Genomic DNA, 24,898 nt, shown 5'->3' on the forward strand with positions numbered 1-24,898 from the left:
CTCTCTGCCAGCACCCTGACATCTTGCCTTAACAGGGTAAGTTCAGTTCCCACCGCATCGATTTTGTTCTCTAGAGCTGTTCGTAGGTCCGCCATTGCCGCGCCCCATTTAGTGCTCAGCTCCGTTATAGCCTCCAGGATCTGGTGCTTGTCTCCTTCTGGGGCTTCTTCCGCAGAAGTCGCGGTCGTGCTCTGCGCCAATGTTGTAGGGGTCCTCTGCTCTTTCGCGAAGACCTCCATTGTGGGTTGTTTGGTCTTGGCTCTTAGACCTTTCACCGACATAATGCAACCCTGCACTCGTGTCTGGCTCCGTCGATGGGGTCTCTGTCTACCAACCTACATCTGTTATGGCACATGAAATTGTTATTCGGGTGGATTGTAGCCTCCCACGTATTGTTTTCTTCACATAATTCTCGTGACACACGTGTTCGTCGACACCTCCCCCTGGGGTCAGGTTACCTAGGCACAAGCAGTGTAAGACGGGTTGGGCGTCCTTTGAGGTTGTAATGGGCACTCTCACTTATTGATTTTTGCTTGCCCTCAGTGTCACTAAGTGCTGCTTTAAGGAGAACGTTGGTGTCACACTCCACTGGCATCCCCGCCCTCTCAGGCAGGTTTCCTATGAATTTTCGGCTGCATCCACATCTGACTATGGTCACAGTATTTTAACCTTACACTCTGCACTTATACTGCTTAATCAACTGTTTGTGTGCACATATGGGCCTGGTATAAGTATGACAGCTTGGCAGCAGCTCTCAGTGTGCAGGACGTCCCAAAGAGCTCAACACCACGGCTACCGCGGCTTGCGGTGCCCTCCACAAGCCCTTCCGATCCGCTCCCCGGATCACAACATGTGTTCGGCTGCGGCGGCTCTCGTACTGCAGAGCCCAGCAGTTCTCAGTGTCTTTAGCACAGCCCCCGACAAGAAAGGCCTCTGCTGTCCGTATTGTAAGGGCTTCCTGCTCGTGAGCACACACAGCTTTACCCAGTGCCGCTGTCCGTTGCTATCATCTCATGGTTCTCACATCGCAGGCGCGGCTTCCCTGCATGTAGCCGCTCCCGTCTGCTTCATTGTATCGAGTCCGAAGTAATCTTTGCAGCGAGTCCCGGGAGCACCGCAGAGAAAGCTTATTATATTGTCTGCCGGCAGTTATTGTCCTCCGTTTCACTTGAGCGGCGAAGTCCTCCGCCTATGCACACAGATGCAAGCCGCTCCGGTTCTCAGAGCCTCTTCTAGCGATGTCACAACATTATCCAGTCACCACCGCCATTCTGCCCGGGAATGTTAATCTTGTAACACAGTTTCATCGAGGAGCGCAATGGTCTTTCCTAGGCAGTCGTCTGCAGCCACTGCGCGTAATCCATAGAAGTCAGTTTCGTATCTCGACATCGCCAGCCCTTCCTTTGTTCGCCGCCATCTTGGCAACAAAGTGTCCGCACTACAGCATCTAATGAAGTCTCATTATCTCGTGATCCGCAGTCGCATCTGACTCCTTCTCCAGTATTCCCACAGCATATGTGTTCCGACGCTTGATCCTTTGATTTCTAAGCACTTGTGTCAGTTTCCAAAGCGAATTCTGCAAATTGATGTCATATCAGCAGGAGCCAAGCACAAAGCACGTCTTAGTCCATGGCTAGTTAGCCACGCCCCCGGCAGCATTTTTTAACCTTATGTTGATTCTCTGGGATCTATTTTCCATATCCTCCATCTGGATCTCCAGATTTTCTGTAGCTATGTCAAGCCGTTGAATTGCTTCGCTGTCAGTCGTCGTTTCCTTGTCCATTTCCTGTAAGCCTCTCTCCAGGAGGTCTGCCCGTTCGCCTTGTTGTCGTAAGTCTTGCCTAATTTCCCACAGGGCCGAGTTAAGGTCAGTTCGCAAAAGCTGAAATTGATCTTTGAATGTCTTGATTAAGCTATTTTGCAGGGCGAGCATCTCCCCCTAAAGTCCTGCCTGGACATTGGGGCCGGGTCTCCACTTCAACCAGTGTATCTTCACGTTCTGTGCACTCTCTTGTGTTTTTCGTCAACTCATTGGTGTCCTGTGCCGGCCAGATGTTGGGGAGCGTGCCTGGGGCATCTCCTGGAGTTTGCAGGGCTCTCCCACCTTTTCCTTTGTTTTGCATGGCTATGTTGCCCCTTAGTTATTGGATCTGCCCTCAGTTTAGGCTTCACTTGGGCAGTTTCCCCGATGTCTACTATGGGCTCTTCCGCTCTGCTAGGTTCTTTGCGCCCACTCAGGGGGTTTTGGCTCTTCTCCCCTGCTTGGCCTTATCCGGGTGATTACTTTTCCTTGGGGCCAATGCTGGCTCCCCCCGTGTCTTTTCTCGCTGACTTGTGCCCCTTTGTGGTGTCCCACTATTGGGAGACTGAACCTCGTCTCTGCCCCTCCTTGTTAGTTGCGGTCCAGGGGGCTGGGGTCACCCTTTGTTCCCTTCACTCCCCCTGCCTGCTGCTCACGTCCCTGGTGGGTTAGTGGGGCCTCCCTCAGTAGGTGCTGCACACTGCGCCCCAAGACGGGCTGGAGGCCTCCTACTGACCAGTTCACTGCTCTCCTCTTCTCTCAGTTCTGTGTTGGGCCTCGCTCCCTGCTGCCGTGAGGAGAGGCGCAGTGATCACTCGTGGAGGCCGCTGCTCTTTTCTCCTCCTAACTCATAGCCCGCCTCCTCACCGCCAACGCTTGCCGCACCAAGGTCCCGGTCCATGGGGTCAGGGGACTGCCAGCTAGTGTCGCTTCCCGGTGCTCCAGTCCGTCCTCTCCTTCACTGCTTCGCAGGGCGCACCCCCCCACCGGGGACCGAAGCCCAGGCCGGCGCTGCTGCAGCTCACATTGACGGGTATTTTTGCTGGGGGCCTTTCACTCACCTACGGGATCCACCCCCCAGGCCCTCACAGCAGGTGATGGGGGATCCGAGACAGCCCGCTTCAGACTTGCTCGTGGAGGGCGCTCCTCCTCCTTTTCCTCGGGCGGATCTTTCCCGGTGCGCAGCTCCCAAAGCATGACTGCCCGCAACCCGCTCCGGGCCGCACAAGTGTCAATGCCATATAAGTATTAAATAATAGTAATAATAATTAAGCCGTTGAGGAAAGCAGCGTTGAAGGGGTAGATGGAATCGTTGACATATGCTTCTTGGTAGCCATAGACGAAGAGGATGTCGAGGGGACAGCAGAAGCTGTAAATGAGTGCTTCGTGGACAAAGAAAACGTAGCCTCTGAGGTCGGTAATGATGGTGCGGTTGACAATGTCGTTGACGTAGCCGTCGACAGTGTCAGCCGCAGCATGAGTGGCATATCCCTTCTTTGCCCTCTTACCAGAGGAAGTCTCCTTGTGGGACCTTGACCTCTTAGAAGAGGCAATACTCTCCAAGAGTCTTCTGTAATGGAGAGAGGCATGTCTCCGAACAGAGGCCGAATCAGAGGCCACAGCACCATCGTTCGGCCACAGCACCATCATCCAAACTGTTAGGCAGAAACCTGTGCAGTTCCCTCTGAGACCACTGCAAAAGATTTAAGACTACAGGTGTTTGGCAGTAAACCCACTTGGTAGCAGTCTGTACCACACAGATTCACTTGGTAGCTGTGGCTGAGCAGTCAGACTTCCCTCAAGAAGAGTTAGGCAGTATACAGAGTATTCACAATAGGTTAAGAGCACACAATAGAACAAGTAAACACTGACCAGGGCTTGGTGTAAAAGAGATATAATTATTTATTTAAAACCACATCTAGAAAAACACATGCACTAATAGTAAGCAATTCAAAAACACGGTCACAAAAAGATATACACTCCCTTAAAAGAATATTAGACAAGTCTTAAGTAAAGCCCCACTTATTTTCAGACAACAGTGAGCGCTTAACGTAGATGGCACGCTAATAGTTCGTTTTAAAAAGGGAGAGAAAAGCAGAGAACAAATTGAAACAGATCCCAACACTTTTACAAGAACATAACAAGAGAGGAAGGCAAAGTAAAACCGTGAATTCAGAGTCAGTAGGCCGGATCCGCTTTAAGAGGATCGAAACGAAATGTGTCCAAGGTCACACGGTTGCAGTGCACAAAAGTCTTGTAATGGTTCAAAAAGGAATGGGACCAAAGAAAGGGACCAGTTAGAGGGTCAACGCGGCCAGCCCAGTCCGGAAGGTTAAGGAGTTATTATTACCTTGTAGCAATCTTTAGAAAGGGAGGCCTGGCGGACACGGTACCTTAAAGTAGTGAGAACACTCCAGCGGGGGCAGTTGTTCCTGGCAGCGGATGCAAGTCGGTGCTTCGTCCGGGGGAAGAGAGGATCTCGTCCTGGAGGAAGACAGGAGTCCGTTGCACTGCCAGGGAAGAAACCAGCCGCAGAGTTTCTCAGGTACAAGGAGCGGTCCGTTGATTCACGGTTCAGTGGTGAGTGGCTATCCGGCCGCCGGGCTTCTTGGCACGGGCAGTTCGACCACAAACCGGTCTGGGGTGCGAAGAAAGAAAGGTAAACTGGTTGTGCCCACCAGTCAGGGGAAGAAGCCTCTCCAGTCGGGAGATCTTCTCTGTCGTCGGGAAGTGGTGAGTCGGTTCTGCAGGGCTCCACCGGTGGTGTCGTCGTGGTAGGTCGGCTCAGCTTCTCCCTCGTCGGATTCTCAGGTCCTGTGGCGACTTCTGAAGTTCCGGTCCCCAAAGCCCTGCTTTTATGCAGCATACCCCAATCAACTCAGCCTAGCTGTCAATCAAACATGCTAAGTGGTGAGCCGGCCGGCTCACCACTTGGGCCAATCACACAAGAGTGTGACTTGAGTTACCAAGGTAACTCAGTCCAGGGTGCCTAAACCCCCTCCCACACCCCCTGTGGTACCCATACAGAGTGGCAACACTTTTGGAGGCTTCTGTGGAGAAGCCCGCCAAAAAGTGGAACAATGGGCTCGACTTGGGTTGGAGTCACAGAAGAGAACACAAACGCCATTTTAGAATCGAGTCTTGGCAAAAAATACCAACCGGAGAATTAATATTAATTAAATAAACCAGCGGTATGTTCGAGGCTATGAGAATTAAATAATTAAAGTTGGTAGCCTCGAACAATGGGAAAATCCCATAGGGAAATATTTGCGTTCGAATATAAAAAGTAGTTTCCACTGCCACCAGCCAAAACTCGATCAGGGGGGACGGAGACGTGCCCCCTCGACTAACAGACCCCGGGGCAATCGAATTGCCCCGACCAGTATGTCCACAATATGATGGTTTGTACTGGTTTCTGTTAATAATTTGGGACTAGTAAAGCCAATGGTGACTTTACATGCCCTGGGAGACAGTAGTCAGTCCCAGGGTATGGAGTCTATGGTGGGGTGTCACTATGACACCCCTGTGTTACTGCACGGAGGGTGCTGTGTAACACACATAGGAAAAACACATGAGACCCTATGGAGTAAAGGACCCCATAGCCCATAAAACACATTACCAATCAAAGGAATACCATAAATCATGTCCAAGAGTGGGAGAAAAAGAGTCTCACTCTTGGCAGGAGGAAAAAAAACAAACTCCAGAAATCCAGCAAAGCTGCTGGGGGACTCACTAGGTTAGGACATTCAGCCTAAAGAGAGAATTCTCCCTAACACAAACAAGCCACCAACCTTCTGTGACGGTCCTTGAGCGTCTTGTTAGAGAAGGAGTGACAGATTGAACATTTGTTGATGTCATGGTCCGGGTATAGGTAGTAAAGGCAGTCATCGTGATGGTCTTCAATGTAGACCTTCTTAAGGTGACAGATGGTACATGCCTTGATGAGACTCTTCTTCTTGGAGTCTGCGATGGTATCAAAGAACACACTGACAGGGCCACCACGATGGAAGCTGAAACAGCCGCCAGGAGGCGATGAGACATTGGTTCCCGACCACCGATGGAAGAGCAAGAACTTCTCAAAGTTTAGAAAATTCTTGAAAAGAATTACGTTTTTATCTCAAAACCATCGAAAGATGTAGAGTAGATTTTGACGATTCCCAACACTGAACGTGCAGTTAATAATCTGAAGATGGCCTCCAGCAAAAGTGCTAGACAGGACCGGTCTATTTGCTGTGGGGCAATTTGACCCAAAACAGCTCTAAAAGAGCAATAAAGTGAAAGCAGTTTTAACTTTTTAATGTAAACTGCTTTAAATGTTACCATGGATTCACAGCCTGATGACCGGGAATATTCAAACAGCATGTGAATCTATGAAAGATCCAATGCTGAAGAAACATAGTTAATGGTTCTAGGTGGGAGTGAGCCTTCATTCCCAGAGCCCATGTGGGAAGGTGTTGCAGGTATCTGGGCATTAGCTGCCCTAGATAATCCTGTCGACTAAAGTAAGGGGCCAACACAGGTTGCAGCACAAATTTTACAGAGGTATGGCACACAATCAGTATAAGCATCCCTGATGAATCATCAGACCATAGCTCATCAGGTAAAAATAGGGAAGAGATGATCAAAAAACCTAGGGTCCCAAGCCAGAATTTAAGTATTTAAGCTTTGTTTATACAGATACTATAAAGATCAGTATACAATGAGGGTTTTAACTTGTAACTGTACACAATTATTACTGTCCATCCTACCTTACAGTGATCACACTATATGACTGCCCATACTGAATGATCTATCAATTACACTGGAACTAAACTCAGTTCTGAAGATATCAAACATCTATAAGAGGTTGTTGGTTATCCCAGGAACTAAAGACAACGCTAAGATTACTTAAGGGCTGTTGTAAGCTGACGAGAAAAATGGGTAGGCCAATCTAGTCTGCATGTCAATACATTAGAGGTTTTGCAGTAAATGCTAAGCTGTATGTGTGTAGCTATTTGATACCATGTTCTGTAAGGGTGTGTTCAAATCACTTGAAGTAGTAGGGCAGGAATATGGATTGAACAGATAGAAATCATACAAATGTTTACCTTCAATGTTTACCAGTGGACACGTACAAAACAATAAATGGGGCACACAACCTTAATCTGAAAAGAGAACACTGCAGCACATTCAACTAATGAAAGTTTCAATCCTAGAAAAGTTAATTAACCGAAAAACACCCTAAAACTATCAATGTATTCATAGATGTAGGTTATCAACTAGATCAACAACTTTTCAGAGAAAAGAACAATTCTATGGGAATGCATGATACTTAAGATATGGTCGAGAAATAAAAATATGTTAATGTTTCTTTGGCAGTGTCCAACAAACAAAACACTGATACTGCACCTTTCCAAAAGTACTTCTGTCGGACTCGGTCATCTCTATCCATGGAACGAGAAGAAGAGTGAGGATATATTCTTCAGCCAAGTCAAAAAGATCTTCAAATGGTGGGTCCAGCTTCTGATAAATCTCTCGTTTAACATATTGCTCCACTCCAATGTCCCACGTGGCGGCGGGAGCAAGAAAGGTGGAGAAAAGCAACTAATGGTACAAAAGAGAGAATAGTATACACACTGTCTTATCAATATGTTATTTCAAGGTGTAATGCACCTGTGCATGCAGCAACAATAGAACTGTTTGTGGTTCCCATCAAAGGAGTCTAGAATACCAGACAAGTAATGAGCAATGTGAAGTGGTATTTGATATAAAGCACACTGTGATTATGAGCAGTTGTGGATGACAAACCACAATTCGAAGGTAACATTTAATTCTACCAACAATTCCTCAGACATCAAAGTTCTCATTCTATAATCCAAATAAGGGTAGCACTAGATGAGCAGGACCATATATCCTCCACCGGGGCATGTTTTGTAACTAATCTCCCATCCCATGAAGATATATACACCCGCTTCTGTCATGCCTGCCCCCCTTAGCATATACCTAATCTCTGCCTGAATAAGAACAGCTGCCAGTAGCACAGGACTATCTCTTATTCAAGACACCCATGTTGAGGCGGGTATCAAATTTCCTCCTCTGGTGACACACTGCCTTACAACAACAAAGTTGAGCATACATTCTACTTCCACTTGTCCTCCCTGTTTGCACTTTTTGTGGTTGCAACACAATCACAGCCATCAAGAAGGGGTTTCAGAACCCCTATAATTTCTGAAACAACTCCATGTCTGCTAAGGAGCTCATGTTGCAAACGGCTGCTACTGTGTGGGAAAGCAGTGAATGCATTCACAACCGTCTTGCATGCTTTTTTCAGCCGTATCTTATAGAATGCATACATAGATGGGATTTGTGTGGTTCTAAAAGTTCATGTAAGGTAACCAATTTCTGTGGGTAAAATGGAGGGCATCATTGACGCCCAGTGATACAAGTGTGTTATTAAAGAAAAAGAAAACACATATCTAATGAGTAAAACTTCCTTGTGTTTTTATTGAATGTGACACTTAGGGCACAGCCATAATTGGTGGTTCGTGTTGGATAGGCGAGTATTCTTTTTACATCCAGCAGAGTCATTTTATTAGAATTAATGACTGGGTGAGTCAGGAATACTGCTGACTTACTCTTTCCTGATTGAATAAGCTCTTCCATGAAAACAGGCATATTGTGAAACCATAACAAAGGCAGCAGGGAGTCTTTCAGTTTCAAAAATGCTTCTTATTTTACAACTATGACCAAATGGTTTTGTCAGTTTCTCTTCAAAATCACTTGGCTGAACAATTACACACTACAGCATGACTAAATGCCTAAAAGAAATCCCACGAAATACTAACTTTGTGATTTTTTTAAATCAGGAAAATAAACAAATAGTGTAGAAAACTCTAGTATAGACTTGTCACTTACGTTGCTGAAAATACATTCCACAAAAACTATTTTCCTAGATTTTTCATGAGCAAAATAAGTGGAAACCTCTTTAATAGAGTCTTTAATTAGTTTGGATAAACCAAATTCTGTGTACATTTTTATTGGCAACACTTGTGGAAAACTTTAGTTTAAAATGATATAATTGGGCATTACACTAAAAAAACCTCAAGATAAACTTTAGTTGCAGATTTTTTTATCAAACTAAATGAAACAGTCCTTTTGATTACTTTTTGGCAGCTGCTGTGTGAGTTTTGAAAACCACATAGCCATTTTTTGTGGAATTCTTTCACGACAAATGTATGCATTAATTAATAATAAATAGTTGTGTCCTGAATATTATATGTAATATAATATTTAGCATAATGTATATGGCCAAGAATACCAAATACTTTACGAAGTATTCAGCTTAAGTTGACAATGATGCCGAATAGTTGTTTTCTTTAATAAATCATGCTTCCAACTTAAAAACACGCACTTTAAAAAAATGAAATCACTATTTTAAATGATTTCCCAAGTGTAATTTAGTTCAATAAGCTTGTCATCTTTATTTACATGATATAAGCCAGAAAATAACACATTTATTTAAAAGCAGGGAAAAAATATATGGAAGGATGTTGCATATACAAAACCTGCCGCTCGCCAAAGTAGCAGGGTTTTGTGGCAAATTGAGGGAATTCGTCCCTTCTCCCCAAGGGGCAATCCTCCCCCACCTGAGGCTAGGGAGGTGAGCCCGCTTCGCAAACACCCTCCCTAGGGGTCGAGGCAAGTGGGACCTCACCGGGAAAGACTCCCCCTTTGGCGACATGGGGACACTCGTTCCCGTGAGGAACTCCCTGATGCACTCCAAATGATGACTTAGATGGACTTAGCTAATATACCAGAAAGTTATCAATTTCATGAAGATAAAGTGAACCTATATTATCAACAAGAAGCCGATTATATCCCTTTAAATCAGAATCTCCAATGGACTATGCTGAGGTTGCTGAAAAGAGATGACAAGCCAAAGAACCAGCGAGAGGAGGCTGCAAGCAGAGAATACCAGGGGAAGCCTCCTGTACATAGAGTGGAAGGAGGTGGAGCTGTTGCAGAACAAATAGCATGCATACGCCAGAGCAGCGCCAGCATGGAACGAGAAACGCTGGGAGATGGCGTGCAAGAACGGAGGAAATCCATACAAATTGGAACCGAGAGTTATGCGGTGACGTGTGTTAGGGTGGTCAGGAAGAGTCCCCATGATCACGAAGGGTTTATGTTGCACGCACCATATTGATTACTGAGGGGTGGCAGCAAATTGGGTATGAGATTGCAATTTTACATACATCGAGTGTGGGTAATTATGGACAGGAGATGTTACTTTAGTGTTACTGCTGGTCTAGAAATTGATACACATTAGCTTGCAGGCACGCAGAAAGATCAAATGTTAAACCCACCAGATGTAAAATCATAGATGCACAATAATACAAATACATGGGGAATTTATGAAACTCACAAATTAATCAAACACACAGTAGTTGGGGCCCTTTTGAAAAATGCATCTTGACTTTTAAACTGCCTTTGTCAGGTTTTCAAAAGGCAGAGGCCAGGTGAATGAGTAACTTCACAACCTTCGCAGTTAGCAGCTGAACAATGAATTTTAGGTAGCAGGGACATTCTTGTTTTCTGGGCCTGGGGGTTGACAGAAAAAATTATGAGTCCTCTAGCAAAAAGGTCCGTTTGCGAACAGGATGAAGGTTTATGACTTAACAGTTCCGCACGGAAACAGATGTAATCTTTTTCATTGCACTGAAGTCGCGTAGAAGGGGTTGACCATTTGCTTAGGCCAGCAATAAAGATGAGGCCCAAGGCCAGGGTGCCCGGCGGTCAATTGTTTTTATAGGTTGAAACTAGAGGTTGTATATCCTGGGGTGGTAGTTGCATAAATTAGCATGTCTTAGAAGGAGCCAGGATTTTGGGGGACATGAGATTGCAATCAGTAGTTCAAAGAAAAACCTGTTTATTCAGGCGTTCCTCGTACTGCTAAAATATTCAAGCGTACCGTATGCAAACACACTGAAGGTTAAAGGCCCTAGACCAGTTGTTACTCAATAATGAATTATGTTATATGTGAATGCTTCATTTTACCATGATGTCACAACATATCACAGACCAATCCCCATTAAAGGTGGACTTCAAACACAAGCTGAAGATGGTCGTAAACATTGTCAGTGACCAATGAGAATGAATGAATTTTGTAAGTGTTTTGGCCAATCATGTTTGGTGGGTGGATTGTAATAAAATATATGGGAGTGTTTTAACTGCAAAATTGAATAAAAGATGTCAACTGATATGGTTTGTTGAGACTTGGGTTAGTTTCGTCCTGTAATGCCATCTAACTACTCCCCCCTGGAGAATTGTACAATAAACTTGCTTTATGTACACAACGTGCACTCATTCTTCAAGTGGTGGGCCCACTTGTGTTGAGGTGATTAAGGGGCCCGCAGCTACAAATTTGATGAGCCAGGTGGAGCACAGGCTTTGGGGGTCTTCTGTCCAAACCTCTCAGTAGCACCTCACAACAGGGACTAGTCTTCCGCATATGGTGAAAAAGAGGTCTGCGAATGCCATATGGGTTAAAGGTCGGTCTGCTCCGCAGAGACGTGGAGCCGTGGCCCAGCTGTGCAGGACGACTTGACGGAGCACCACACTGGAGTGCCTTCGGGTTCATGTTAGTGCAGATTTGGGGTGTAAAGCAAGGGGGAATAGGGGTAAAAAAGAGGTTGGTTCTTTGAGTTTTAGGGGTTTTGGTAAGGGTAGACTTGAAGTGGGGGTGTGAAATTAGTTGTGGTTGTGGGGATTGAGAAAGTGGATGATTTTGATGGAGTGGTTGAACTGTTCTGTGTTGTAAGTCCCCTGTATATATGGTTTACCTAGTTTGTTATTTTAGAGGTTGAGGGGGTATTTTACCCCACACGCCCATTGTCAGACTTGAGCTGATACCCTTTAGTTTGCTTGTCTGGTTGGCTGGAGCCTTCACCTGAAGGTCAGGTTGTATTTTAGGGTAGGTCCAACTGTAGATACCTTTCTTAAGTATGCCTTGGCATACTTTTGTATTTGCCATGCGGGCTGAGCCCCTCACCTCGATTTTCTTGGTTAGTCAAAGGAAAATTCCTCTGTAGTCAGGAAAAGACGATTTTGTAGTAGAGAAGGTCGTACTAGTGATAAAAAGATCGAGAGCAGCGGTGCTGTGGTGGAAAGCATTGCTCCATCCTATGATTGAGTCATGGGGATATTTCAGAAATATTGGCCGGTAGAGTGTTTTTTGATAAGATGCTGTCTTTTGTGTACGAATGAGAATTGAAGTAAAATAGTGAAGCAAGGTAATTGCGGTATAAATGAGTGCAGAGAATGAGTGTAGAGAATGACTAAGGAATTGGGTAAGGGCAAAAAGGTGGTTCTTTGGTTAAACATTTTTTTTGGGTTCGGCTCGACATTTCTTCTGTGAGATTATTTTTTTGATAATTTGTGGGAAGAGTATGGAAACTCCATTGAATCATTTGTGCCATGTGTGGCCCGACTATAAGGCAAAAATGTTAAGATACCACTGGTAGTGGTTGAGGGAAGGTAAGAGGAACATGATCGATTCTTGGCCTATTCAGGGAACCTATGACACTGGGATATTGGAGAACCTGCATACCTTTTTAACTACAAAGTTCAAGGTCTTGAAATTAGAGAAGCAGTTAAACATTTTGGAATAATGGAGTCTGTATTAAAAAGGCGGGAAGGGCCATAATGTTGAAATTGTAGGGGGTAGTGCCAAAAAAGGAGGTTGCAGGAATTCCTTCTGCACCATACCCATATGGGTGTTATTCTTTATAACCTGCATGGGGGTACACAGACCCTGAGTTCGTACCACCAATTTCCCCTGTGGCTACTGCAGTGGTTGCGAGACGGACCCAGGTACTGCCTCCATCAGTTACGATTTCTGAGAACTGGGATTTTTATGAAAGTGGAAGGATAACTCCTTCAATGGTTAGGGTTACAGAGAGGTTGAAAACAGAGAGCGGGAAGGGGATAACTTCCCTTACTGCTAGGTTATCAGATATATTAAGGATGGAGGAGCGAGAAAGAGTGAGACTGGCAGTCAGAAGAGTGGATGAAGGATTGAAAACAAGAGAGGAAGAAGAGGTTAGGCCTTTTCCTGCTAGGATAGAGGATAGGCTGCAAAGAGTGTTAGAGAAGCAAGAGCGGGAAAATATAAAGGAAGTGCTAAGACTAGTGGAGGAAGAGGTAGTGCTGCTAAGGTGGTAAAGAGATGAAGAGCGGGAGGAAGTGAGAAGACAGGCAAGGAATGTAGAAGAAGGAAGGTGGGGACATGGGCAGGTTCTTGTTAGATTGGACAACTCGGTTATAAGAACGGTTGAGGTGAATATGGGGAACAGGGATGTTGGCACAGGTACAAGGGCTGAGCAGGGAGGATGGGAGATGGTACCTTATAGTAGTGCTGATTATGGTTCCGGGCATGTAGAAGGGTCAGGGGATGTAGTAGTTGTAGTAGAGGATGAATGAGAGGAATGGGATGTTGAGCAGGGAGAGCAGGACATAGTCACCCTACCTCCCATTCCAGTAGCAGCTATAGAAAGCACACCACGGAATCATAGGACGCGCCATAGTACTCGCATGGTTGTACCAATTAGTAAGGGAGAAATGAGGGAAGCCCCAGTAAAAACGGGTATAGCTCAGTTTCAGTTGCTCGAAAAGGGTCTGGCAAGGGTGTATTATGTCATGTGGTCACAAATGGACCGGGAGACACTCCCTTTGCACACCACAGGGGTGGCGAAGTGGATTTATGAAGTAGAGAAACACACTGGCAGTATCATGTTGGCCATAGGGAACATGAAGAGCTTATTCACGGCCCTAATGGGGGAGCGGTCAGACAAGCTTTAAAAGCGATTGGGGTATCTGGGAGTTCAGTTGAATTCAAATACCCATGATGGAATAGCTTTTAATAATTTTAGGGCACAGGTATGGGGGGCCTTGCAGATTATGTATCCCGATATGCTTGATATCAATTAAATTTTAGCTAAGATGATGAAATTGGATGATGATCCTGCTGAACACATCCAGTTAATTCAGGAGATGTGGAGGGCAGGAACGGCAGAAGCATGGTACAAGAATGTGGTGATTTTCTTACACATGCTGAAGAAGGGACTTCCCAAAGAAGTCCAGCACGATTTAGATAAAGTGGCAGGGATGGAGGCCAAGGGTTGGCGAGCGATTCAAGCACATATTGTGCATTTTTGCAAAAGAAGACACGAAAAGGAGAGGGAGAGTGTAGAGCAGGCACAAACATCAGAGGCTAAGCTTGTTGAAAAGAAATTGGCAAAAATGTGTTTTTAGGGGCAGTAATCACAAATTCTATGGAGGGACAGCAGGGGCAATCGGGACAAGAGGGGCACAGTGGACTGGCTATGACACAGGGGTGGATGGACAGGTATATCCCTGTTTGAAGGCCGATGAGAGGGTTACTGAGGGGCAGGGGAGAATTTCCACAGGGAAGTGGGTCATTCGGCGGGTTGGGGGAAATGGGTCTTCGGTTTAATGGGCTGATGGTAAACAGTTATAGAGGGTTCTATGGGATTCAGAGTTGGTCATGTGGAAGGTGGGGACACGTGTCATGGGATTGTCGTGAACGGCTATAGTACTTTAACATGGGAGCTCAAAAGATGCAGGCTCTGACCATGCTATATGCCCCAGGCTTTGTGCAATCGCAGCAGGCACGGGTTGAACAGAACCCAGTGACTGGGGCTGCACAGACCTTTGGGATCCAACCGACCATGTCAGCACAAGCATCGGTGCAGACGCGGGACAAGAATCCTTTACTTCAAGGAACAGTTGCACACTACACTGGAGCGAGTGTTTTTTGGGGAAATCCTTTTTCTCTCCCAGGTGCTAATATGTACCAGGAATAGGACAGCCTACAGGGGTCTCTGATATATCCAGCCCTGTCAATTGCCATCGATCCAGAAGAGGAACCCCTGATAGGTGTGCAGGTAGGTGACCAAACGTTTTCATTCATGGTTGACACAGGGGCTGCACCATCTTGCATCAAGGAAGGTGAGTTCCCCATGACAGGCAACACGATGAACACACAGGAATTCTGTGGGGCTATCCTGTCCATTCCTTATACTGAAGATCTTTGTATCAAGGTAGGTAATCAAACTTTATCAGCCCATCTGTTGTATTGTATGGACACCCCAGTGAATCATTTGGGATGGGACATCCTGAGAAAGTTCCAGATGTCGATTGCCTTCACGGCGGAAGGTATTGTGTGCTCGACCCCAGAGTTGTATCCGGTAAGGGAAGCAGCACGTTTTCAGACCAATTGTAGCAACAGCGATTACGGGGGTTCCTTTATGGGGTGATGGTTTTGTTGCATTGGGTCCTGGGGTTCAGAAATCGGGCCTGGCAGGTGCTATTTGAGATTTAATTTCAGCCTGATATATATGCCAGGTGCCATTTTTACGATTCTGTAGGAATCAAGAAGAACACAGGGTTCTCTCAGGCACAGATGAGGAAGGTAGAGAATGGCACACAGTTCTGTGCATTGATCCGACCTTGTTAAGGGAAGTGTCCGACGAGTAATTGTTCAAAGGCACTGAATACAAAGGAGAGATGGTCTTTGAAATTGGGGCGCCTTGCCAGAGATCGATAGAGTAAAGAGAAGTATCACATACCATGCTCATAGTTAAAAATACATCGCCACATTGGAAGGATGATTTGGGAAAAGCGCCGAACCATCTGTGGACCACCAACCCTGATGTGTGGAGCTGCTAAATAGTGTTGGAGCAGTGAATATAAAATTGAAATCCGGTGCGATATTACCACAGGTTAAGCAGTACCCCATGTCTAAGGAAGCAGACAAAGGGATCAGGGTCGGACTGGGACAAGAAATAGGCCCTGTCACCCAAAAAAAAGTGGCCCGCCCTTTGCCTCTAGAAAGTGGCCGATACCTCACTTCACAACCCTTGACCTCTGATGACATCAAAGGAAGTGATGTAATTTGACCCCACCCCAAAGTGACATCCTGGGAAGCGATGAAACACAACCTTTCACCACTTGACAAAACAGGAAGTGGCATCAAATAGCATTGTTCCTAAGTACACTACGAAAAATATGGTTATGATTTCACTAATGTGATATACATTTCATACAAGAATGGATCACCATATGTATCATTAATAGCTGTCTGTATAGATTCATATTGTCAAATTACTGTGAATCCATGCAGACGTCCAAGGTCAAATGATAATATGTTATTGCATAGCACTTACGCTTAAGCTCTTTTTTATAGAACAAATATGCATACAATATCACCCAGCCTGTGTTGGTACTCATTTATTGACCCAAGAAGGATGAAAGGCTTTTTGAAAAAAATAAAGATATTTTATTTTCCATTTTTTTTCTCCAAACCGGCACAGGCATGGCCAGAAACCCACTCCCCGGGGTGAATGGCCAATCTAACCCTGAAAGGGATTTATGAGACCATAATGGCATTGTTGAAGCAATGCATAACACAACTTTCTGTGTCCCCATGCAATACGGCTGGCTACGCTGTGAATAAAGCAAAGGGGTCCAGTTGGAGGATGGTCCAGGATTTGTGCCCCCCTCAATAATATTGTTGAGGCGGAATTTCCGGTGGTACTGAATCCTGCCACCATGTTACGCTCACCTGGTCTCTGCAGGGACGTTGGGGCACGGTTGGAGCCCTCCCTCGACTTGGCTCCCTTGGATAGACTCTCTACCCCAGCTGATGCTGAGCCAGCTGTTCTGGACGCTGGTATTGCCCCTGAGAGAAGATGAGAGGCAATGAGAATGGCATGGTGGTGTTGTGAATTCCCTCGACCCTCTCGTGCCAAAATGAAGTGTGCACGCGTTTCCCATGCAAGCTCACCTGTGGTTTTGTAACGCTGAGCTCTCCGTCCTGCTTCTTGTAGCAGGGGCGCGTAGAGTGGACCTAGTTGCTTCACTAGTCTGTGGAAGCGGTGATCCAGACCGGCTGTGACCAATCCACTTACAAGGTAAGTCTTTTGGTTATGATTAATGTTTGTTTTCTTATAATGTCTTTTGCCTTGATTATTAATAGTAATTCTTGCAATGTCTTACCTCTTTCCCAATAGGTGTGAAGATGGCCAATCGGAGACGCGGAGCGAGTCCGGGGATTCCCGTGAGGATGATGGAGCTCCAGAATTAGCTGGTAAGTTGGCCTTTATAATGGAACTCTAGACTCAGGTATGGCGTGGCCAAGCGTTCGTTATTTATATGGTTTCTAACCTGTTGTGTTCTTTTTCCCTTGCAGGAGAAGACTGGCGGCGTAGACCGGAGTTTGGAGGTTCGGGAGCAGCTCCACAGCTGCAGGATGAAGGTATCACAAAGATGAAGAAAGGAAGTGGAGCTCCACGTTGCTGGAAGCCCGGATCAGGTGAGGAAAGGCTCCGACTCCGATAGCGATGGGATGCAGGTAAAATGCGCGCCCAGCACTGGAGCAGCTGGAATCAGGTAAGGAGCGCCTGCAGCGATGGAGTAGCTGGATTCAGGTAAGAAGTGCCTTCAGCAATGGAGTCGCTGGATTCAGGTAAGGTACGCCTTCAGCGATGGAGTAGCTGGAATCAGGTAAGATGGTCTTCAGCGATGGAGCAGCTGGAATCAAGTGGATGCACGACGAGATGAAGAACAGGTACTGTGGCTACTATCTATCGGCCACCTGGTCAGATCTCTCCCTTCCTCTCTGATTGGGCTGACCTCTCCTCCTCACTCCTGGCCTCAACCACTCAACTACTCCTTCTTGGAGACTTCAACATCCACCTGGATGCTTCCTGTCCCCCCTCTGAACTCTTTCGTGACCTCTGCGATTCTCTCTCACTCACCATTCTCCCCTCTGGCCCGACTCATTCTGCAGGGCACATTCTCGATGTTCTGATCTCTTCAGACCTTCCCCTCTCTGTCCCTCTCTCCACGCCTCTCTCCTGGAGTGATCACTTTCTCCTCTCCTCCCACCTCACCTTCCCCACCCCACAGGCAAAGCCACCTTCATCACTGCCACCCTCCTTCTCGGTCATCCGACCCATGATGCGCGTGTCAGTTGAGGCTTTCGCCGCCACCTTCCCACCTCCCCCCGCCACTTCGGCCGAATCCCACCCTGACACAGCCCTCTCCACTCTCCACTCTGCTATATCTGATACTCTTGATATCCTTGCCCCGGTCATGAGAATCCGCCTGAAGCCCAAAGCCAAATGTAACTCCTGGTCTGACTCGGATCTCGTCACCCTAAAACACAAGTGCAGGGTGGCTGAGAGGAAATGGCGTGCTTCGTGTTCATCCTCTGACAAACTGGCCTGCCGCCTGTCCAAAGGCAATACCGGCTCTCCGTTCTCACCAAGAAGAGAGCCCTTATCCAAGCCTGCATCTCTGTGGCATCTAACAATTCGGCTGAACTCTTTAAAATCTGCAAGGAACTGGCCAACCCTGCTGCAGTCTCTGCCTCGCCTGTCCCCTCCCAGGCCCTCTGCACGGCACTGGCCTCTCACTTCATTTCAAAAACTCAGAACATCCTGTCCTCTCTCTCCTCCCATCACCTCCCTCCCTCTATTCCCTGTTCTTCCTCTGGCCCTTCCGCAGCCACCGCTCCCTCCTTCTCTGCCTTTCCCCTTTTTTCTGCTGACGAGGTTTCCAGACAAGACCGATCTATGAAAGTCTCGTCAAAACAGATTCACCCCTGTTCCTCCAAAACTATCAAGGACCACATTGACTCCCTGGCTCCTGCCCTGGCTGACTTCTGCAATCACTCCTTCGCCTCTGGAGTCTTCCCCTCCCCCCTTAAGCACTTCCTTGTGCATCCTCTTCTTAAGAAACCCTCTTCTGACCCCTCCTGCCCGGCTAACTATCGCCCAATCTCTATCACTCCCTTCCTGGGCAAGCTCCTGGAGAAACTGGCCATCTCCCAGCTTAATCTCCATGCTGAATCTGTTGGTAGTCTTAAGACCATCAGTCTGGCTTCAGAGCTGCCAGAAGCACGGAAACTGCTCTCCTGAACATCTGTGAAGACTTGCTCTCCAACCTTGATTCCAACACTCTGTGTGTTCTCATTTTGCTCAATCTCTCTTCTGCCTTTGATACTGTCAACCATGCCATCCTGCTCAACCGTCTCCGTGATAACCTGGGTATCACTGGTCAGGCCCTGGCGTGGCTGACCTCTTTCCTCTCCAATCGACCCTCCCAGGTCCAACTGGGGTCCTTCCTCTCTGACATCTTTTTCTCTACCAGTGGTGTCCCCCAGGGATCTAACCTCTCTCCCTGGCTGTTCAACCAGTATCTGGCACTCCTTGCCCACCGCATCGCCGCTCTCTGCCCCAACTTTCAGTGCTATGCGGATGATACCCAGCTCATTTTCAGGCTACCCTCAGCCTCCTCCTCTCCTTCCCTCATCTCTGACTGTCTGTCTGCTATCCAGGAATGGTGTGCCGCCAATGACCTCTGCCTTAATGCCAGCAAGACTGAGATTCTATTCATCGGCACACGCACTCCCTCCTTCCCTGCAGCTCTCTGGCCGGCCTCTCTTGGCCCTCTTCCTGCTTCTACCTGAAAGGCAAAAAACCTTGGGGTCATCTTCGACTCCACACTCTCCTTCTCTCCTCACATTTCTGATGTCTCTATGAAGTCACACTACCAGCTGCACCTCCTCAGAGGTATTCTTCCTTTCCTCTCCTTCCCCCAGAAGCTCATGTCTCCAGAGCCCTGGTTCTCTCTAAGCTGGACTACTGCAACAGCCTCTATCTAAATCTTCCTGCATCTACTCTCCGCCCTCTGCAACTCATCCAGAACAGGACTGCGAGACTTGTCCTTGGCCTCAAGCCCAGGGACCGTATCTCTCCAGGACTTAAATCTCTACACTGGCTCCCAGTGGCTGCGAGGATCAAGTTCAAAACCCTCTGCATTGTACACAATGCCTTCTGGGGCCTGGGGCCAAAATAACTTCAACTCTCTCTTCCTAGATATCTTCCTTCTCGAGCTCTTCGCTCATCCGCCTCCAACTCCCTCAGGGTCTGCCGCTTCTCCAAGCAACGATTTGGGGGTAGATCTCTCTCCGCGGCAGGGGCCTCCCTCTGGAACAGCCTTCCTGCCTCCCTGAAACTTGAGGAGAACCATCTCAGGTTCCGGAAGCACCTCAAAACCTTCCTCTTTGCTTCTGCTTTCTCTCCCCCTCTCCCCTGCTAAATTCCTGACTGAAATTGCACTGAATCTGCAACTGGGCCACTCTCACCGATCTCGGTCCCTGGCCCTGCCACTCTCCCCCTGCACTGCCTCCCTGGCAACCCCTGCACTGCAGGACTGTCTCTGTATCCCTACAGCCCCCCTTCCCAGCACTTATTCTGCACTTACCTTGCACTTGCCACCTTCTAGCCCTTATTTATCTTGTTATTCACTACCCCTGTACTGCACTTTCCCCTCTTCCCTTTCCCCTTGCACTTTTCCCTTCCCCTCCACCCATGCACTTGCGCGATCTGATTGACACCAGGCCTAGTAGGATCGTTGTCTGTCTTCCCTTTTTTTGTTATTTTTCCCCCTCCCTGCCTCGTCGCGCCTTGAAACACTTGTGTATAGGCGCGTTACAAATACCATATCATATCATATCATGACAGCGGTAAGCGTTACGCTGCTGAAAGCAGAATAACGCGAAGCAGAGGCATGTGGGTGTGTTGGCCTTAAATAGGCTTGGCTTTGCCCCTCCCTTTGGCCCCGCTTTGTCTCTTCACCTTGCCCTCCCAGGGACTCTTGCACGTGCCTTCCAATGATAGTCTATGGCCACACCCGGCCCTGATGCACGTGCCCTAGGCATAGAGTGTGCAAAGCACATTTTTCGATGAGCCTGGCGCCAAAGGCGCCAGGACTGGGTCCATTTGGACCCTGGGGGTGATGAAGGCCTGGACCCTTGTCCAATGGCCATGACATACCATTCTCTGTAACATCCCTACTGGGTTGACCCACTTCACGGTAATTGATTTAAAAAATTAACTTTTCTCTGTTTCTTACACCCTGATTCTCAGTACCTCACAGCGTTTACGTATCATGGTCAGAGATTCCAGCACACGAGGTTGCCCCAGAGGTACTGCGAATTTCCAAGTGTTTTTAACAGGGTGGATCAGATGGATTTGGGGAATTTACATGTGTCCACTGCCACAATTCAGTATGTGGATGATCTATTAGTCTGCAGCACTTCAGAAGAGCAGTGTAGAGGAGACTCAATAACGCACAGCATCCTTCTTACTGAGAAGCGGTCCAAAGTAGATAAATAAGAATTGCAATACTGTCAGACAGAGGTAGTATATTTGGGGCTAGTAATATCACCTGCAGGAAGAAAGGTAATGCCAGAGAGAGCCACTGCAGTTCAGAATATGGCTTAGCCAAACATAGGGAAACAGATGCAGCAGTTTGTGGGGCTCTGTAACTATTGTAGATCGTGGATCTTCGATAACTCTAATTATGTGAGGCCTTTACAGCAAGGACTAAAGGAAGCACAGAAGGTGAAAGGTCCGATAGAGTGGTCTGAGGAAATGGGGAATTGTTTTCGGGAACTCAAGGCTGCAATCATCAATGCTCCGATCTTGGCGACCCTGAATTACAAGAAGCCATTCTTTCTGTTTTCCCATTCAAATGGGCAGGTGATGACAGAGGTCCTGACTCAGCAAACATTGCTACGCCACAAGCCTTTAGCTTATAACAGCGGAGTCCTCGACCGAGTGATACAGGGACATTTCTATTGTGAGCAAGCTCTAGCAGCAGCTTTTGCGATTAAAAAATCTTCTACCATTACTATGGGTTGGCGGTGACATTGTGCATGGAACATGCAGTATTCGAAATTCTAGAAAAGTCTAAATCCAAGTTAACGACGCAGAGAGGGTATGCGGTCATTTTTTCAAATGTATCAATTCATCCTGTGCAATGTCACCTTGTAAATCCTGTGACATCTGTAGCACAGCCAGTGCAGCTTCCGGATATTGTTCACAATTGTGCCACATATGAGGGAAAAGAAAAAGAAAGGGTGAATGTGAAAGAGGATGCCCTGGAGGTGGTGAGGTGATTTTTGTTAATGGGTCTTCGAACATCAACCAGGAGATGGGTGGGTGGAATACGGGTGCAGCTGTCGTGGGTTTGACTGAAGCATGGGCGTAGGACATGGGGGTGACAGGGGGGATAAATCCTCCCCACAATTTTTGGTGGATACAATGGCATTTATTCCCCCCAGTTTCCCCCAGTTTGTGTGTCTCTCTGGAGTCTGCAGTCATGTGCACTGATGCGTGCTAACTTTAGACTCTGAAGTTTGCACACAGACAGTTCAGCAGCAGCGGGTATTGGATTCTTGTTACAACAAGAACTCTTGCTCGTGTGTTCCCCTCCCTCTCCCTCCCCTCGCGCCTGCGCATTGAGCATCACGTGCCCAGGCCGGGGGATGGGGAACATAGACTTGAGTGCGCAGTGCACTGCTGCGCAGCCTCTTATCACCTTCCATAAGCCACTAGCCCAGCAGGCAGCGATGCGTGCTCAGTGGTTCCTCAGAGTATGACTAGACTGCTCCTGCAACGACATCACGCCGGCTCGACCTCCTGGAGACTCAGCCCTGGCAGAGACTCGACGAGACCTCACTGGTTACTAACTCAGCTAAAGTAAGTCAAAGTGGGCGGGCCGGATGGGCCGCGGCGCCGGGGGCGCATTGGGTTGGAATGGGGAGGTGGGAGCCTGGGAGGAGTGCAGCGGTGTGCCTGCCTGGGTTTCTGGTCGGAGCGAGTACATAGTTAGGCAGGGTATGTGCATGTGTGACTGTGTGTGAATGGCGAGGTTGGACTGTGGACAACACTGGCGACGAGTAAAGTCTGTAGTACGGCCTGCCTGGGATGGGAGCAGCTCTCATTCTCACCACACATGACTTAGCACTGGGATGGACCGGGCAGGATGCATTGGTTCATGCTATCTTCTACTCCCCGGGTAGCTGTTGATATGGCACAAATCCTCATGCACAATTTGGCTGCAAGTGTGTCAATTGTTAATTGAGCACTGCACATGGCAGGTGGGCCAACTGTTGATTGAGCCAAAAAAGTTTTTCACAGATTGGGAGTACAGCCACCCTCCAGGTGCTAAATGTTTTAGAGTAGCAGTCCTGGGCATTAAATGTGCCATAGTGCCCTCCTTAACGGACCTTGCTTCACTCATGTCTGTTGAGATGGGCTTTCCAGAACCTGCTGGCTACATGTGTCACCCACTGCGGGCAGTAAGGATTAATTATAGGCCCTGCTGTGGTTGTCTTTCTTTCCCTCTCGCCCTCTATTTCTCTCTCAATCTCTTCGAATCCCTGCCGAGTGTCTCCCATAGCCAACCTTCCACCACATTTCAAGAAACTATTACAAACGTTTTTTGGTTTTTTTACCTGTTAAGTATTTGTTAATCAGTAATCATGGACAAATAGATAGTGTGTAAGCAGGCCCCCAGCTACACAGCATGCTTCTCTCCTCCAGCTGTTACTGAACCACCATCCCATTCTCACTAAGGTCAACTTCTATATTTGAATCTGGAGTGGACATGAACTGTGTGCATGTTTACAAGGGCTCCAGCTTGGAGTTGCTTTGAAACCAAATACAAACACAAGGTATAACAAGTACACATGTAACACTGTGCTAGATCACTGAAGGGGAAAAAAGGTGCAACACAAATGAACATCACTAAGGTAGGAGAAAACCTAAGACCCGTCCTGAATGCCTACATTCATGTCTGCCCTCTGTTTGGGTCAGTTACAAGTATGTAATGTTTAAATCTGTAAAGAAGTACTAACTGGTCTAGGTCTGACGTGCAACCATTTTCTCAGGAGAAGGAAACCCTATGGTAACACTCACTGCCTAATCTGAAGTGGAAGTATTATGTGTAGCAATCACAAAAACACAATCTACATGGCATAGGTGCGTCTGGTGATACACATCTCTGTATTTACTAGTGGGGCAGCCAGGTTCTGATCCTTCCTTAAGAGTCATATTATGTCCTCTTGCAATCACCATAGATTCATAGAGTGCAGAACATATTGCCCATTAGGCAACATGAAAGAGACAAGGTCTGACTTAGCCGGCATACTAAGCGCGTAGATGATGTAAACATCAAACGTCGGCTCAGGAAGGTAAGCTGCCCTCACAGGGCTTGGGCAACTCAAAACTTGGAAATGTTCTCCAGATGGTCCAAAATCACATGCATCTCATTCTCCCCTTGCCGATTTTGCTAGCTTGCCTTTGTGGGTCTACTAGTGGTGGTGTTATGGCCTGGGGACAAGGGCCCTCTTGTGCAGCGAAAAGCGATGCTCTTCTCGCAATGAAACGCATGCACTGCAGCGTTCCTTCCTAAACGCCCATGTAGGCTGGAGTTCTCGGCTTGCCCTAAACTAGTTAACAATTAGCCCCTTTTGTCATCGGCCAGCCACCTTAGCCGAGCCCTGGCTTTTTAGCCCACATCACTTTGCATGCTGGGACGTGTAGTTCTGTACTTATAACAGGAAACCTAACACTCGTGTAGCAGAATGCAAAGCGCTGTGGGTTAAAAGCCTAGGACTGATACATGTGACTTTAATGACATGGAGTCGCCGGTCGGGGGCAGTGTGGGCAACTGTGGAAGCCTGGCCAGCCTGCTCTGCAAGATTGCGCCAGGAGCTGCCTGTCACACTGTTAGTCACTTCTTTCAGCAACCCTTTGCATACTATCACTTTAAAAATCCATCATCGTCGGTATAACAGAAAATGTGGAACTGCTGGACACAGGATCTGATGCAGGGCTGGACTGACCTATAGGAAACTCTAGAGATTTCCCGGTAGGCCTCTGCACCCTGGGCTTCTTTTGTGTGGGAACCTAATGAATTTTCTAATGTTCTCATATGCAAAGGGTTGCATCTGCTGAAAATGTGTAATATAGGGCCACTTTGAACATTATTTCCAGGGCCTTTTTTCGGTTCCCAGTCCACCCCTGATCTGATGTGCTGTTGGGCAGTTCAGGCTGGTGGCTGTGGGTGCTGCAAAAATACAAATTTTAGCATTTTATGTATTAATCGTTGCTGGCGATTATTCGTTGTTATTGCACGAATCATGTATATGTTTAATCTCACATGTCAAAACGAAAACTC

General features: G+C 47.3%; 1 protein-coding gene across 1 annotated transcript in view; it reads right to left on the reverse strand.

Annotated features, from left to right (window-relative positions):
- The window catches only part of RGS22 (regulator of G protein signaling 22), a 1,706,064-nt gene that overhangs the window by 713,624 nt on the left and 967,542 nt on the right, over positions 1–24,898 (reverse strand). The window contains exon 17 of the mRNA XM_069621432.1: positions 7,190–7,384. Within this exon, the coding sequence (XP_069477533.1) occupies positions 7,190–7,384 (195 nt within the window). The remainder of the gene's footprint in view (positions 1–7,189; positions 7,385–24,898) is intronic.

The sequence above is a fragment of the Ambystoma mexicanum genome, chromosome 5q (genome assembly GCF_040938575.1).
Source record: "Ambystoma mexicanum isolate Mex_15411 chromosome 5q, UKY_AmexF1_1, whole genome shotgun sequence".
NCBI classification, from domain to species: domain Eukaryota; kingdom Metazoa; phylum Chordata; class Amphibia; order Caudata; family Ambystomatidae; genus Ambystoma; species Ambystoma mexicanum.